Here is a 17,082-nt window from a genome sequence, read left to right as displayed (position 1 = left end):
TGTCTGTCTTTTATGTCACTTTACCTTTTTCCCCTACTGCCTTTAATAATCTTTCTTTTTTTTTTTTTTTTTTTTTGCATGTGGTGTTTTGATTATTATGAGACAAGAGGAATTTCTTTTCTAGCTCAAACTATTTGGAGTTCTGTAGGCTTCTTGTATGTTCATGGGCATCTCTTTCTTTAGGTTAGGGAAGTTTTCTCCTATAACTTTGTTGAAGATATTTACTGGGTCCTTAATTTGAAAGTCTTCATTCTTATCTATACCGATTATCTTTAGGTTTGGACTTCTCATTGTGTCCTGGATTTTGTAGATGTTTTGAGTTAGGATCTTTGTGCATTTTACAGTTTTTTGATTGTTATATCCATGTTCTCTATGGAATCTTCTGCACCTGAGGTTCTCTCTTCCATCTCTTGTATTCTGTTGTTGATTCTCACAGCTATGGTTCCTAATTTCTTTCGTAGGTTTTCTATCTCCAGAGTTGTATCCTTTTGAGATTTCTTTATTGTTTCTACTCCCACTTTTAGATTCTGGATGTTTTTGTTCAATTCTTTCACCTGTTTGGTAGTGTTTTCCTATAACTCTGTAAGGAATTTTTGTGTTTCTTCTTAAAGACCTTCTAGCAGTTTACCTGTATTCTTTTGTATTTCTTTAAGTGAGTTATTTATTGCTTTCTTAAAGTCCTCCATCATCAACATGAGTTATGACTTAAGATTCATATCTTCCTTTTGTGGTGTGATGGTGTATCCAGGATTTACTATAGAGGGAGAGTTTGGTTCTGATGATCCCAAGTGCCCTTCTGTTGCTTCTGCTGATTCTTTTGCTTCTGTTCTTATGCTTGCCTCCTGCTGTCTTATTATCTCAAGTGCTTGCTGCCCTCAATATATGGTTGGAGCCTGTCCTCTCTATAATCCCAGTTGATTCAGGACTTCTCAGAGTCCAGATTTCTCTGTAATCCTGTGATTCTGGGATCATGTGAACCTCAGATTCTGAGTGTATCAGAGTTCTTGGCAGTCAAGCTTCCTCTGAGATCCTGAAATCCTGGGGTGACCAAGCTTCTGGTATCCTGGTATCCTGAAGTTCTAAGATCCTGGGTGTGTTAAAGCACCTGGAAGTGGTGTCTCCTCCGGGGACTGTGGGGCTGTCTTGTGTGTTTAAATCCAATGTATACCAGTACTGATCAGAAGGAACCAGAGCCACTGTTCAGGCAGGGCTCCTGTGTCCTTGCTCCTGCTGTCACAGGCAGAATGAACCCATGCCACTCTTCAGGCAGGGCTCCTGTGTCCTTGCTCCTGTTGCCACGGGCCCATTACGGTTGGTTTGGAAGAGATGTCTACCACTCACTAGTGATCCTGAGGTCCTGGGCGTGCTAGTGCTCCTGAGATGTGGAGAGTCCTCTGGGGTCTGTGGGACCATCCACCAAGTTCGTGCCCAAGGTGGCTGGGAGGTGGTACTAACCCGAAGGGACCTGCATCCCTGGTCAGGCACACGTGCTTCCCGTGTCCCTGCTGCTGCCATATCCCCCATCATAGTTGTTTTGGAACACATGTTATGTTCCACTTACCAGTGATCCTAAGATCCTTGATGTGCTAGCGTGCCTGCGCTGTAGAGAGTCCTCTGGGGACCGTGGGATCATCTGCTGAGTTTGTGTCCAAGGTGGCCTGGTGCTGGCACCAACCAGAAGGTGAGAATTAGTTATTTTATGTTGAAGATGCTTGAATCTAAGAATGAATCATGCAAAGTAAGGAACAAATAGTTTACTTGCACAAAGTTGTACTTGACTTGTAAAATGGTGCCTGGAGTATTATTATTCTGGACAAATCTTATTTCAAGGTCACACCAGTGTGAGAGTAGGCTCTGACAATTCAATATATTGTGAGATAAAGATGTCATGGTTTAATATCTTGGGTATTTTACTCAGTTAACACTGAATTTGTGGTTAACACTCTTGAATGAATCCTCAATAGAAGATAGAAATATTTTCTTAAAGCTCATCAATTTTTAGAGTGCCAGAAATTAAAACCAAAGAGACTGCAAGAAATGCAAAAAACAAAACAAAACAAAACAAGAATTTTATGGTATCTCACTATAAACAGATATAGATTGTATTTATAGCAGACATAAAGTGAAAAATTGAAACCTTTTTATTTAATTTTTTATGATACTATATTATAAAGCTTATCTTTTGCTCCTAAATTCCTCTCTCTGAACCATCTAATACACCAGAACTTTCTCTGTTGTAATTCATGATTTCTACATATATACCTTGTTTTTACATTCAAAATTTTGAAAAATTGAAGAAATAATATATTTGATTTGTTATTACATATGGAAACAATGAAATTGAAATGAGTAAATATATTTACTAGTCTATAAAGCTTTTGTGATTATAAAATCATTAATAATTTTTTGCATTTTCATATACTCAAACTTATATTCAAGAGCCATGGAATTTCATAGAACATTAATGCCATAGAGAAGAATAAGTAGAAGGAAGAAGACAATACTTAAAAGCCTATCCTGATTTGACTTCAGTGTGAATGGGTGAGGCAAATTGCCTAGGATTTGACATGAATCCAACGCCACAGGGAAGTGTTGAGATTGGGGATTCAGGGTGACAGTCACTCAACTAAAACTAAATAATGTTTACTTTTGAGACTTTCATGGTTGACCCAACTTGGTACAGTTTTAACCTCAGAGTTTCTTTTAAAAAACAATTTATTTCTTTACTTATAATGTGGAGAAGTTAAATGTAGATACTAATTAATGTGGGAATAATAAAAATAGTCTGAATGAAGAAAAATGTAAAGGAGACTGTTAGTGGATATTCAGGAGGAAGTTTTTAGAAGCATGAGAGAAACATGTTATTAATCATAAACTTACTTGCTGATGCACATGAATGTATGCAATCAAAAAAATAGAGTCGTATCTGCCTATACAGAATAGCTATATCCAGATGAAGTATGGATCTGTGTATGAAAGAGACAAAAGTGAGGGCTGGTGAGATGGCTCAGTGGGTAAGAGCACCCGACTGCTCTTCCAATGGTCCGGAGTTCAAATCCCAGCAACCACATGGTGGTTCACAAGCATCCTTAACGAGATCTGACTCCCTCTTCTGGGGTGTCTGAAGACAGCTACAGTGTACTTACATATAATCAATAAATAAATCTTTAAAAAGAAAAAAAAGAGAAAAATGTGAAGAAACTCTAGAAGAACTGATCATGTTTAAAGATGAAATCTTGGACATTGGACATATCAAATGTTCTTTAGGAAAATGTGTAATGATGGAAAGCTTTACTCTAGGATTTACAGTGAAGTGGATAGGAAAGGTAAACTTTATTAATCTTCAGATATTTGGGACTCAGCAATATCATGGTGAAGTAGTACATATAAAAATATATATGCCCCTTTCTCTAACTACTTCATTGGGTATCCTATGCTCAGTCCAATGGGTGGATATGAGCCTCTCAGGGGAGAGCTATATCAGGCTCCTGACAGATACCCAATGAAGGAGCTAGAGAAAGGATCCAAGGAGCTGAAGGGGGTTTGAAGCACCATAGAGGGAACAACAATTTGAACTAGCCAGTACCACCAACCAAAGAGCACACATGGTGGGACTCATGGCTCCAGTTTCATATGCAGCAGATGATGGTCTAGTGGGACATCAATGGGAGGAGAGGCTCTTTGTTCTATTAAGGCTCAATGTCCCAGTGTCGGGGAATAACTGGACCAGGAAGCAGAGTTTGTGGGTTGGTAAGCAGGGGGAGGGGGATAGTGAGGGGATAGTGGGAGGGTGTTTTTAGGAAGGGAAATCAGGAAAGGGGATAACATTTGAAATGCAAATAAAGAAAATATCAAATTTTTAAAAATGAAAATACCTGGAAAATATAATAAAACAAAACAAAAGAAAAAATGCTTATGCACCCCAGAGCTCCCATGGACTTCACCACCAACCAAAAAGTACACATGGAGGGACAAATGGCTCCAGCTGCATATGTAGCAGAACATGGCTTTATCTGTCATAAATGGCAGGAGAGTTGCTTCTTCCTGTGAAGGCACAATTCTCCAGTGTAGGAGAATGTGAGGGTAGAGGGCATGGGTGGATATGTGGGAAAGAACACTCAGAGGAGCAGGAGGGATGAGATAGGGAATTTGCAGAGGGGAAACCAGGAAAAGGAGAAACATTTGAAATGTAAATAAATAAAATATCCAATTAAAAACATAAAAAATAATAGATAAGTAAAAATATGTGTATGCTTTTACTACAGCTAGGGTGTCAAGAAGGTCTAGGGTTAAAGAACAGATTTGTCCAAGGACAAAGTACAGATTTCTTAAGGATATTCTATGAAGAAGAATTTTGATAAACATTTAAATTAAAAAATCACTCCTAATAATATATTTGTCTTTTGGAAAAAAATGCATAACTGCAAGGAGAAACTCCTGAATCATTTCCTAAAGTTCTTAATATCACATCCAGGAAAATCAGATGCCCATATATTTAAGAATTAAAACTTGAAAAGACTTAGGATGACTGATCATTTGAAGCTTTAAAATATTGGATATAGGAGAGAAGGCAAATTTTTAGACAATCATCACTGAAATATCTGCATTTATTTTTAAGAAAAAAAGAGATAGAGATAGGGTTAGTAGTAGAGGTGGAGGGAGAAAGAGGGAGAGAGAGAGGAGAGTAGAGGTTCAAATTTAGATATTTGAGACTTGGAGTTACAATAAATAAATAAATGATAAAAATTCATATATTTGAGAAGACATATAAATACATTTTGTATTATGGCACAGATATTCAGATGATATAAAGAAGCTTAAATATCATTAATAAAAATTAACACACTATAAATGAGTAATGCCAGACTCTATAGAAAATAATGAGGTAGAATAAGAATTTAATAAATCATTTCATCTTATCTGAAAACATAAAACAATACTCAAGTTGAAATCATAATACACATGATACACAGAGTCTATGTGCACTATGTGATTATCATCAAGTGGTTGGGAACTGTGAAAACATACAGGGAACTTCCTTTGTTCATATTGATCCTGAACATCAAGTCAAGAAGTACAACAGCTGACTTTTTGAGAAACAGACATAGACAATGAAACATCCATTTCCTTTGAAAAGGTCACCAAACACAGAAGCTTATCTTGAGTCTGTAATTGGATTATATCATGGATTATCCTTTCATTCTTATCAGCAGGGAACAGAAAACAAATACACATGAAGAAAGAATGAAAACCAGTGTTACTTCAAAGGTTATGTTTAGATTTCTAGAATTAGGGAGAACACATTCCATAAGTGTCACAGATCTATAGATTGGTTTTGGGGACAGAGTAGGGGGATTGCATTCGAAAGACTATATGGGAATTAGAGCCCAGGGCTATAAACCTAAATGCACAGAATGTCTCAGAATTTCAAATTGGATTCTGTACTCTACAACCACCTATTAAAAATATTCAAATATGTAGCTTGTCATCGATATCTTCATCAATATGGTTAAATATTAATATATAGTATCTTAAATATCTTTTGTTGACAATTTCATGAATTTAAAGTATTCTGATAATTCTCTCTTCTGTATATAAAATTGTAATCTCAAAATTGTTAAAACCCTTGACTCCAACATGTTCCATTCATAGTATCATATTTTAGTTCTATCTGTAGCCGTATGAGTTCAATCAGGATAATGTGTGTTATCTTGGCTTTGGAACTAACTCTTGGTTCCTCTTAACTTCACAAGTGGGAAAAAATAGGAAAAAACAGTGTTCTTCTAGCTCCTAAACCTATCAGTAGATTCCCGTTCAGAAAAGAATTGTGAAGTCCCATGATATAGGCCCTAATCATTGCCACCTAGCAGAAAGGAAAAGTCTAGCGTAAGCCCTGCATACAAACACAGTAGCTGTGAACAAATATCCAGAATATACAAAAATTAAAACACAGGGTATCAAAAAACATGCAGAACATTTCTTGTGGGACTATGACTAGAATAGAGTCTTTTAAAAAGAAGAGAGAACAGAGGGCACAGAGAAAGACAGAGAGAAACAGAGGATGGAGGTGATAAAAGACAGCATTTAATGGGAATGCGAAATTGCATACCTACTCTGGAAAACAGTGTGCAGAATCTCTACTGGGTAAATATAAAAGTACCAATTGACTTACTTGTAAATCTTCTTGGATTTTGCTCTAAAGACTTTACATGCTTTTTCTCAGATACTTGCTTAACCATGTTCATTGCTACTCAGTTCACAACAGCAAGGAAATGGAAATAAACTAGAGGCCCTAATACTGTCTAATTGCTAATGAAAAATTTGTACAAAGATATTATGGAATACTATTCAATGATAGAAAATATCATAAACACGACATTTGCAGATAAATGACAGGTGTTACATACAATCCTAATAAGTAAGTTAACCTAGAAGTAGAAAGACATATGTGCCATATTCTGTCTCTTGTGTAATCTTCCTAGCTACATACTTCAGATAATTGTTTGGGAATCACTTGTGCCCTTGAAACAGGCCTTAGATATCTTCACTAAGTCCATTCCAGCAGTGCTCAAGAGACCCAGTGTATATAGAAGGCAGAGAACACCAAGCTGCAAGGCCCTCTAAGTCAATATGATGGATATACTTATGAACACAAAGAAACTGAAACAACATGTAGAGGACGTGGTATATAACAGATGGAGTTATATGTAAAAGGAGAAGTAGACACATTCCCCATTCCTACCTGAAAAACAATCTCCAATTAATAATCACTTTTATATAATAAATTACATTCGTCTATGGGACTCTCAGGGTTGAAACCATCTATACTTAATGATAGCTACAAGCCTAGTAGTCAATGCCCAGCAGAACATAAACTCAACATCTTTGCAGGTTCCTTGGCTGGCAATGTTGTTAGTGTTTCCTTTCCTGAAAAATAAAAACTTAATGTTTCAATTTTTGTTTATTTTATTGATATATAGTTATTCCATTCTTTCTCTGTATGGTTTTACACACACACACACACACACACACACACACACACAGAGAGAGAGAGAGAGAGAGAGAGAGAGAGAGAGAGAGAGAGAGAGAGAGACAAGCACACACACATATGTGCATGCACAAATGTACACATGCACACACATAAGCAGATGTATCTACATATAGGCTTTCAATTTATAGGGTTTTTAATGGATTCCTGTGTATGTATCTCTTTCTTGTGCCTCCAATTGGTCTCTTTTCTTTCTTTTTGTTTGTCTTGTCTAATTTTGATGTGTTAATGAGTTTGTTTTCTTTTATTATGCTTTTTAAAATTTGTATCCACTAGAAGCCTCATCTTTCTAATGGGAGATAGAATACAAATGAGAGGGGAGGTCTAGAATGGACTGGGAGAAATAGAGAGATTGAAAACCATAAAAAGTATATATAGTGTGAGAAAAAGCTATTTTCCATAAAAGGAAAAAAAGAGTTTCAGATACACTCAACATAGGATCTTCTTTTTGTAGAATGTCTAATGGAGTCCATTACAGAAGATTACAATAAAACAAGATGCAGAGCTGATGAAACCAGTACAACATATAATCAAACGTCTGTATGCAACATCTAGCCTTCCTAGCACATGAAGTAATTGAAAGATTATAAAATACAGAGGAGGAGAGAGTTGAGTGTAAGTTCATGCCTCCTAGTAATCTGAAAAGATACACAAATAATTACCCAATTGTTTATACAACATTAGATTGTGAGCCCTGAAACATATGTATAGGTGAAATGATACAGACTGAGCAGTTACTAATTAGTGTGAGTTGTGAATGTTTGTGTGTGTGTGTGTGTGTACATACAAATACATACACATATACTTATTTAAACACATTCTGAATATAATGACAATTATTTTTTAAAAGTAGTAACAAAAATGAGAAAGATCAAAGAGGTACATATGGGAGTTTCAGGAATAAAAGGGATGTTAGACATGATGTAGTTAAATAATAATGTCTAAATAAGAGAAATAGAGATAAAAATAGAAAGGTAATTTAAAGAAAGTATCATGAAGGACAGACATTTAACACTTTATAATGGTGTAGCTAGGTGTCATGTATTTTCAAGCAAAAATTCCCCAGTGCTAACTATAGGTAATTCTACATGTTCCAAGTGAAGGCCCGGAGGATAAACAAGTACTGTAGATTACTGAAATATTTGATTGTTACTGAAAATTGAGGACAAGATCTTACTGATATAGACAACATATATCTCTGTTGTAGTGTAGAGAAATTCAAAATGTACCTGAGCAAAAATTGTCTTTCCTTTAGGAATTGTAAAGCACAATTTTCATATTGTATAGAGTCCACTTGCACAAGTGTAGACTTTTTGGAAGGTCATTTTTCAATAGATTATTTATACTTACCTAGGCTTCTTTTTATCAATGATACTTGTATTTATTCCCAGTGGATATCTCACTATATTTTCTTTCTTTCTTTTTTTTTTTATAATATTTCTGTGCTTTTTATTTTATTAGGTATTTTCCTCAATTAGATTTCCAATGCTATCCAAAAAGTCCCCAATACACTTCCCCCCAGTCCCTCACCCACCCACCCCCACCCCATGGCCCTGGCATTCCCCTGTACTGGGGCATATAAAGTTGGCAAGTCCAATGGGCCTCTCTTTCCAGTGATGGCTGACTAGGCCAACTTTTGATACAAATGCAGCTAGAGTCAAGAGCTCTGGGGTACTGGTTAGTTCATAATAATGATCCACCAATGGGGTTGCAGTTCCCTTTAGCTCCTTGGGTACTTTCTCTAGCTCCTCCATTGGGGGCCCTGTGATCCATCCAATAGCTGACTGTGAGCATCCACTTCTGTGTTTGCTAGGCCCCGGCATTGTCTTACAAGAGACAGCTATATCTGGGTCCTTTCAGCAAAATCTTGCTAGTGTATGGAATGGTGTCAGCGTTTGGAAGCTGATTATGGGATGGATCCCTGGATATGGCAGTCTTTAGATGGTCCATCATTTCTTCACAGCTCCAAACTTTATCTCTGTAACTCTTTCCATGGGTGTTTTGTTCCCAATTCCAAGAAGGGGCACAGTGTCCACATTTTGGTCTTCGTTCTTCTTGAGTTTCATGCGTTTAACAAATTGTATCTTATATCTTGTGTATCCTAAGTTTTTGGGCTAATATCCACTTATCAGTGAGTACATATTGTGTGAGTTCCTTTGTGAATATGTTACCTCACTCAGGATGATGCCCTCCAGATCCATCCATTTGCCTAGGAATTTCATAAATTCATTCCTTTTAATAGCTGAGTAGTACTCCATTGTGTAAATGTACCACATTTTCTGTATCCATTCCTCTGTTGAGGGGCATCTGGGTTCTTTCCAGCTTCTGGCTATTATAAATAAGGCTGCTATGAACATAGTGGAGCATGTGTCCTTCTTACCGGTTGGGACATCTTCTGGATATATGCCCAGGAGAGGTATTGCTGGATCCTCTGGTAGTATTATGTCCAATTTTCTGAGGAACCGCCAAACTGATTTCCAGAGTGGTTGTACCAGCTTGCAATCCCACCAACAATGAAGGGGTTTTCCTCTTTCTCCACATCCTCGCCAGCATCTGCTGTCACCTGAATTTTTGATCTTAGCCATTCTGACTGGTGTGAGTTGGAATCTCAGGGTTGTTTGAGTTGCATTTCCCTGATGATTAAGGATGTTGAACATTTTTTCAGGTGCTTCTCTGCCATTCAGTATTCCTCAGGTGAGAATTCTTTGTTCAGTTCTGAGCCACATTTTTTAACGGGGTTATTTGATTTTCTGGAGTCCACCTTCTTGAGTTCCTTATATATATTGGATATTAGTCCCCTATCTTATTTAGGATAGGTAAAGATCCTTTCCCAATCTGTTGGTGGTCTTTTTGTCTTATTGACGGTGTCTTTTGCCTTGCAGAAGCTTTGCAACTTTATGAGGTCCCATTTATCGATTCTCGATCTTACAGCACAAGCCTTTGCTGTTCTATTCAGGAATTTTCCCCCTGTACCCATATCTTCGAGGCTTTTCCCTACTTTCTCCTCTATAATTTTCAGTGTCTCTGGTTTTATGTGGAGTTCCTTAAGCCACTTAGATTTGACCTTGGTACAAGCAGATAGGAATGGATCAATTCGCATTCTTCTACATGATAACCGCCAGGTATTTTCAATGATTTCTCTTCTAGTTCTGTACTCACAATAGTAGAATAGAGTATACTGGATGAAGAAAGAAGTTGATATATGGAAAGGCTTAAAAGTAGTAAAAGACTTATGACTGGATGCTTATCTGAGGCCCTCCTCATTTTTCAATATCTTGTCTTCTGAGAAGGTTGTTACCGTGGCTCATATTGCTCAGGCGACAGTTTTAATTTCATTTAACTGCACAGTATTAGGCTAAGATTAAAAACATATCTTAAAATGCATGCCACTTTGGTTAAATGGGTCATATAGGGTATATGTGTATGCCTTCTGATTTTATCTACTAGTACTATGGTACTAGGCCAAAATCATTACTTATAAATGATAGTATAGAGTGAGTTCTCTCACTCTAAAAGTAATGCTCAATTAATCAACATAGCATATCCTGACCTTAAGTGTAAGCTTATTAGTTTAGGAACATGAAGTCTTACACTATCCATTGGGGCCAAATGGGAAGTACTGGACAGACGTGTGCTTTCTGATGGTGAATCATTGGTTGAGATCACGCTCCTCCTTCAAACTAACTGTATAAAAAGCTTTGTAAATTCAGATCCTTCACAACCACTGTCCTCAGTTGAACATCTGCAGAGGAGCAAATTTAGGAATCATGATGGTGAAGTTTCTGCTGCTGGCATTGGCATTTGGACTGGTCCATGTCCATGCTCAAGATAATGCTGAGGTAAATGCATGTCTGTGTTTACATGCGAGCTTTCCCAATAACATATTTCAATAGATGTGATATATCATCCAGTCAATCAATGCAATTGATCATCTGCATGACATAACCTTTATGCCTTTCTCTCAGGTAGCCTTTCTCTCAGGTACACTTTTACAATCAGATTTTCTCTAGGAAGAAACCAGTAAAATAAAAAGACAAGGGTTTTTATTTTCAGAGTATATGAGAAAAAAAGATGAGCAGTTTCAGGTCCATGGTTCTACATTAATCATGTCATCATACTGCTCCAGGTTGTGCTACTTTTGAAGAAACATAATATCCAACTAATAAATGAAATATTATTGATTGATTGATATTTCACCTCAGCTTAAGTATTTCATGTATTGATGTCAGAGATGAGTACAGCAACACACATTTTAATGATCTGTTGTGTTTTTTCTTTTTATTTTTTTGCCATTATTGTTGCTTTTTCAGTTACAAGGAAAATGGGAAACCACTGCCATCATGGCTGATAATATTGACAAGATAGCGCCTGGTGGTCCTCTGGAGCTCTTTGTTCGTGAAATTACTTGTAATAAGGAATGTCAAGAAATGGAAGTCACATTTTATGTCAAGTAAGTTTAGTATCAAGAATGTAAACTGAGCAAACTGTACTTTTCTCTCTCTTTAATGTTGTGAAACTCAAAGATGGATGTTCTGCTACTGGTCATAAAACTGAATCCACTAATTTTAGCATGCAATTATATCATTCTGGGATGGGACAGCTCTGGACACCACACAAAGAGATAAACACTCTTTCTAATTCAATAAGTACTTCCTGAGGGAACCTTCTGCTTTGAGGGCTGCCATTGAATATCATCACCTGTGTTAGATATACAACACACTAAAGAACTCCTCTGTAGTATGGTGATGGTGTGACCATTTAATTAAACTCTTACATTTTATGTTACTCAATAGTGATGTCATAAAAAATCTTCTACAAGTTGGTCCAATACATCTATTTTTGAACCCCCTTTCCTTAAGCTCTTTGTACAAAGTTTTTTCTCTGTGATATATGGATGACTATGTTCAATTCAGGAGTCCATAAGACCTAAAAACTGAAAATGCTTAAAACCACTTCTCTCTTATAGCCAAAATTTGAAGATTGAGGTCAGAAATGAAAGCACTTACAATTAAGACATTATAAACCTGTTCATATATTATGGCTGGAGTAGAACAAGCAAATTAACATGTTGAAATGTATGTAATTAAGAGTGAATTTTGGATAAGGAATTCATCAGAGTAGAGCATGAGGTATAATTATCACAAAGAATACATATGTATATATATATATGCATATTATATATATATGTGGAAAAAGAGTATGAAGTTTTCTAAATAGGAATTAGCAAACTCAATGGAGGAATAAGTAATTGGGTCCTATCTCTTTACACTGATGACTTCATTGATATCAGTACTTTCTCAAATGCATTATAATACTAGAAGATATTTGATATGATTTCAATAGTAATGGAGAAGAAAACATGGTTTTTCTCTTTGATTTATTTTAGGCAAAATGGACAATGCTCATTGACCACAGTCACTGGGTATTTGCAAGAAGATGGCAAGACTTTTAGAAACCAGTGTAAGTATAGTATCTGAGAGCATTGTCATTGAACAATGCATGTCACTTTGATTATATCCATTTATCCTTTTACTAAGTACAAAGGTCCATGAAACTAGAGCAATTTGGGCTCCTTGATTAATTATTAATCCTTTCACCCCAGTGAGATATGCTGCCTAGTCTGAATACATTGTAAGTTGCCCAAGGGTTACTTGGAGAAGAAAACTATTACATAAAGATGTGAATAGTTCTAAAAACATATTTCCCAAGCAGTTTTCCAATAGAAAAAGTTATTTCTAGAAAAATTTTACTATTTTTTTTTCATACAGTATCTCACTTTGCTATTTGCCATTCCTGTTACTCCATGCTAGGGCTGCAGGGCTTCCAACATCATTGCCAACTTGATGCTTTCAGCTCCCATGTACTTACAATACAGATTGATCTATCACACTTGAATGATAAATGTTTTCTTTAACACTGTTATTTCATAAATCTTTTTTCTTGGTAAAGATCATATTATTCAGACCAATTTATTAAAAATTTCAAGTTTGAAATGCAGTTGGGGCAAACTCTGTTTAGGCATTTCAGACAGATTATTTCAATTTTCTAAGAATTTTTAAAAATTATTGCAACATTATTCAATAAGTTATATACAATTTGACTTTTGGTTTGATCTTAGAAAATCAGAGCTCCCAGTCAACTAGTGAATAAATGTTTTCCGTATCCTTACATGGATGTTTTAAAGTAGCCTTGTAATAAGAAATAAGAGAAGAGTTCCTAAAAACTTCTCCCTTTCCTTTGACCAATTTTTTTCATGTATTAAGTGTTGGTAAATAGAAGTCTCCTCTCTCTCTCTCTCTCTCTCTCTCTCTCTCTCTCTCTCTCTCTCTCTCTCTCTGTCTCTCTCTGTCTCTCTCTGTCTCTCTCTGTCTCTCTGTCTCTGTCTCTCTCTCTCTCTCTCTCACACACACAAACACACACACACATCTGCACACAGAGGCATTCCCATGCACACATACATAAGCAGAGCGACACACTTACAGTCACATGCACATGTTGATATACAAGCTTATGCACACAAGCATGAGCACATGCATATGTACAAGCACAGGCAAACAGAAGCACAAGCAGAAGCATACTCACAGGCATATGTACACTTACCTGTACAGGAGCACACAGCCCACTTTCCACACACACAAAGTCGTTGCTTGGCAATCTCTAAAACTTTCATCTTTACAACATTTTCACCTATAATTGTACAAAGTGAAAACTTTTGTGTATATTAGGAATCAGTACTCTGTATTTTGTACATGTGCACATTTACCCACCAACTATTACAATGGTGGGAAATGAAGGGCTTTTTTTTTTTCTTCACGAAATTGACATGTGTCCCTTGAGATCTTGTGGAAAAAGTTCAGGAACACCCAGCCAATTGTGCAACAGTCTTGACACATGGAATTCAGAGAAAAGCAAAGTTGTCTGTACTTAGGATTCATAATCAGTTTTCACGTAGTGGAAGTGTTTTGTCACTACAATCTGACAGAATATTCAAGAAAAACTGCCACAGGAATAGCTGTAAACATGGTTCATATGTTAGTGAACACAGAAAATATTGCTAGAGTCAGGGAAAATCTGAATATTTAGCAGAAGACATTACATCAACTGTGTGGAAACATGAATCATACTGTGTATTGAAGTACTTCCATTACTATTACAGATGAAGGTGATAATCACTATAAACTTTTGAAAGCAACATCAGAGAATTTAGTCTTTTATGATGAGAATGTGGACAGAGCCAGCCGGAAAACAAAATTGTTGTATGTTCTTGGTAAGAATGGCACTACATCTCTGAAATAGTAAGATAATTGTTGCTCTGCAAATAAGGACAAAGTCTGATCTCCCACAAATACAGTGCTATAGATTTTCTAAAGTACTTTGACTAACTGATAACTAGAGTGTGTGTAGACAACTTGTACATTGTATTGCAGTTTCAGCAGCTTGGACACTGAAGACTGAGGGTAATGGAAGAAGTGATTGGAAAATTTCATGTTCATGTTTCCTCCCTAGACAACAAGGAGCAAATGTGATTTTCCCTAGTTTCAGACCATTTTCAGTGTCAACTGAATAAATGTATAGAAAAATCAAAACATGAACTCTATAGTATAGACTCAGAAAAATGTGAAGGCTACATTGAAACTACTTGAAGATTCTGTTGTGTTGTAGAAAGTGTATAGGATTAAGATTAGTGAGTTCTCTGGACAAATATTTATTAATTATATGTTTTGTGCATTTTGAAATACTGAAACGTGATGTCATATTGCCATTTAGATTTTAGTGATTGTGTACATGACACTTGGCATTATTCTTATTGATAAGATTGACTGTTCCAGGGTAGATTAATATGGAGAAGTTGAGATTTTCTATTGCATATCATGTTGGGATACCAAGGAAGCAATATACATTATGCAGGATTCTCATGAAGAGATCTCTGACACTGTCATTCATGTGATGTAGGAAAGGGTGCACCTCTAACTGATGAGCAAAAGGGAAGACTTACTGCATTAGCTGCTCAAGAGGACATTCCAGCTGGAAACCTTAGAGAACTCTCATATGAAGGTAACCCTCTATGCATGTTAATTTTTATATCATATACAGGTATATGTATATATATATATATATATACATATACCTGTATATGATATAAAAATAACATATATATGTATACATATATTTCTGTATTTATGTATGTATGTATGTATGTTTGTATGTATGTATGTATGTATGTATCTATGTATATATTTATCTATCAAAGCAATGTCACTGATTTAGATTAAATCAAATTATATCTAACCATTACATTGTCACAACCAAGAATAATCATTGTGGAGTAGTCCTTACCTTTTAATGATATCAGTTCTGTCACTTCTAACCCATCTCAATTTCTTTCACAGATACCTGTCCAAAGTAAAGTATGATCTACATGTGAGTAGAAACAAACGCCTTTCTTTCTTATCTTGATATTTGAGTTGGCCCAGGCTTATGGTATAAATTATGTGAGATCAAAATGTGAGTTCAAAGAACTTGCATTCAAAATGAGGAAAAATGAGCACAGACTATTACTTGTCCTTTAAAGTTGAAAATTCCTATAGTGACAAGGATGAATTAGGGAATGTTTTAATTTATAGAACAATACTAAGGAATTTTATCTCATTCAGAATTGGTAATACTTTTATATTCATGATGAGTCCATCAAGAAATTGTGTCTTGTCATTTGAAAACTTTACATATGATTTGTGGAATATTATTTGCCATAGGTGAGGTATAAGTTTGTTGATTTCATCAATATATTCTTTGAATACTCTGTCTACATTTTCATGCAGGAATATACAATGCCATTATTTTCTTTAGAAACTGTTCCTATAGAATCCAAAGTACAAGGCACAGGTACATTCTAGGACAGAAACTGACTCTGTACAATTTTTTTTCTTTATCGTCTATGTTCTTAGATTCAATTTTGTTCTCCCAAAAACCCAAGAATGAAATCTCAACTTAATCATATGTTAATATTTCTCTTTCATATTTGTACAGAAAACAACAAGATGGGAATTATACATCATAACCTCTTAACCATGGAATCAGTATCATCTATAATTCACCTTTCCTAACAGAATAAATTTTTCTTCTCCTGTGCAGTTAGGATAAAGCATAAGAAATTCCTAACATGCCTTTATTTCCTCTTTTCCTAATCTATAAACTCTTCTTCCCTTTTTTGATTGATTGAATAAAATGATTCAAGTTGCAACAACGACCTTGTGACAAGATTCTTATCCAAAGGGCAGATAAATATCTACTAAACATAGTTTCCAAAATCACTCTGGTGTAACAAATGAAATTCTTATTACTGAAACTCTTGTAATATTTGAAAATGTCCCACTTACGTGAAAGCCATTGGCAAGAAAACCACAGAAGTGAATTTTATGTTTTGCTTCATATTTACTTTCATCTGTAAATCATGATATGAGTTTGGATTCTCGCAACACACTGGAATATTTCACTTAGCAAACTATTTATGCTTGCCTACACTATTTACAATAGAAGATAAAATCTCTTATCCAAAATCTAAGGAGATTACATTTTGATTAATGACTTGAGTAAGGAAAAGGGCCGGGATATACTTAAATAATATACGTATTGAGAAACTAGAAACCTAAGCGAATGTCCAGAGACAGAGATTCAGGTCACAAGGTGAGGAATATACAGCCAGATGCAGCTGCTGGAAATTACTGGTCCTAAGACATTGACATCCTTTTCTCCCTCAGTAGATTGTATTCCCTAGCAACCCTAGCAACACTTCTGGGCCTGAAGGATAATAATAATAAGTCCTCTTCCATAGCAGCTATTAATTAATGGCCAGATGTTCTCCAGATGACTAAGCAAGAGCTCTTAGTGTCCTTTGAGCCTAAAACGGGACAATCACTTTAAAAAACAAACAAACAAACAAAAAACCCCAACTTGTTCATAAATCTCTTACCTAAACATAGAAGGCCAAGACTTAGAAAACCTCCCTCCCCTGCTTGAAGTTTTTTTTTTTCCTT

At 35.8% G+C, this 17,082-nt stretch overlaps 1 protein-coding gene across 1 annotated transcript; it reads left to right on the top strand.

Moving 5' to 3' along the window:
* Positions 1-10,777: 10,777 nt before the first annotated feature.
* On the top strand, positions 10,778-16,292 carry LOC147004679 (odorant-binding protein 1b-like). The gene is made up of 7 exons (XM_085837680.1): positions 10,778-10,887; positions 11,359-11,498; positions 12,435-12,508; positions 14,205-14,315; positions 15,002-15,103; positions 15,439-15,469; positions 16,076-16,292. The coding sequence occupies exons 1-6, from the start codon at positions 10,816-10,818 to the stop codon at positions 15,453-15,455; spliced, it is 516 nt and encodes a 171-aa protein (XP_085693806.1). The 5' UTR covers positions 10,778-10,815; the 3' UTR covers positions 15,456-15,469; positions 16,076-16,292.
* The last annotated feature ends 790 nt before the right edge of the window (positions 16,293-17,082 follow it).

This window comes from Mus caroli, unplaced genomic scaffold (genome assembly GCF_978045245.1).
Source record: "Mus caroli unplaced genomic scaffold, Mus_caroli_1 scaffold_5, whole genome shotgun sequence".
Lineage (NCBI taxonomy): Eukaryota > Metazoa > Chordata > Mammalia > Rodentia > Muridae > Mus > Mus caroli.
Note: the sequence above shows the minus strand (reverse complement) of the source record. Positions and strands in the feature narration are given on the sequence as shown.

What these genes read in the sequence shown, in the direction of transcription:
- LOC147004679 (XM_085837680.1), top strand. Translation starts at nt 10,816, where the DNA reads ATGATGGTGAAGTTTCTGCTGCTGGCATTGGCATTTGGACTGGTCCAT. An exon ending in GAAGTCACATTTTATGTCAA is followed by an intron (nt 11,499 to 12,434) that starts GTAAGTTTAGTA and finishes GATTTATTTTAG; the next exon opens with GCAAAATGGACAATGCTCAT. An exon ending in AAAATTGTTGTATGTTCTTG is followed by an intron (nt 14,316 to 15,001) that starts GTAAGAATGGCA and finishes CATGTGATGTAG; the next exon opens with GAAAGGGTGCACCTCTAACT.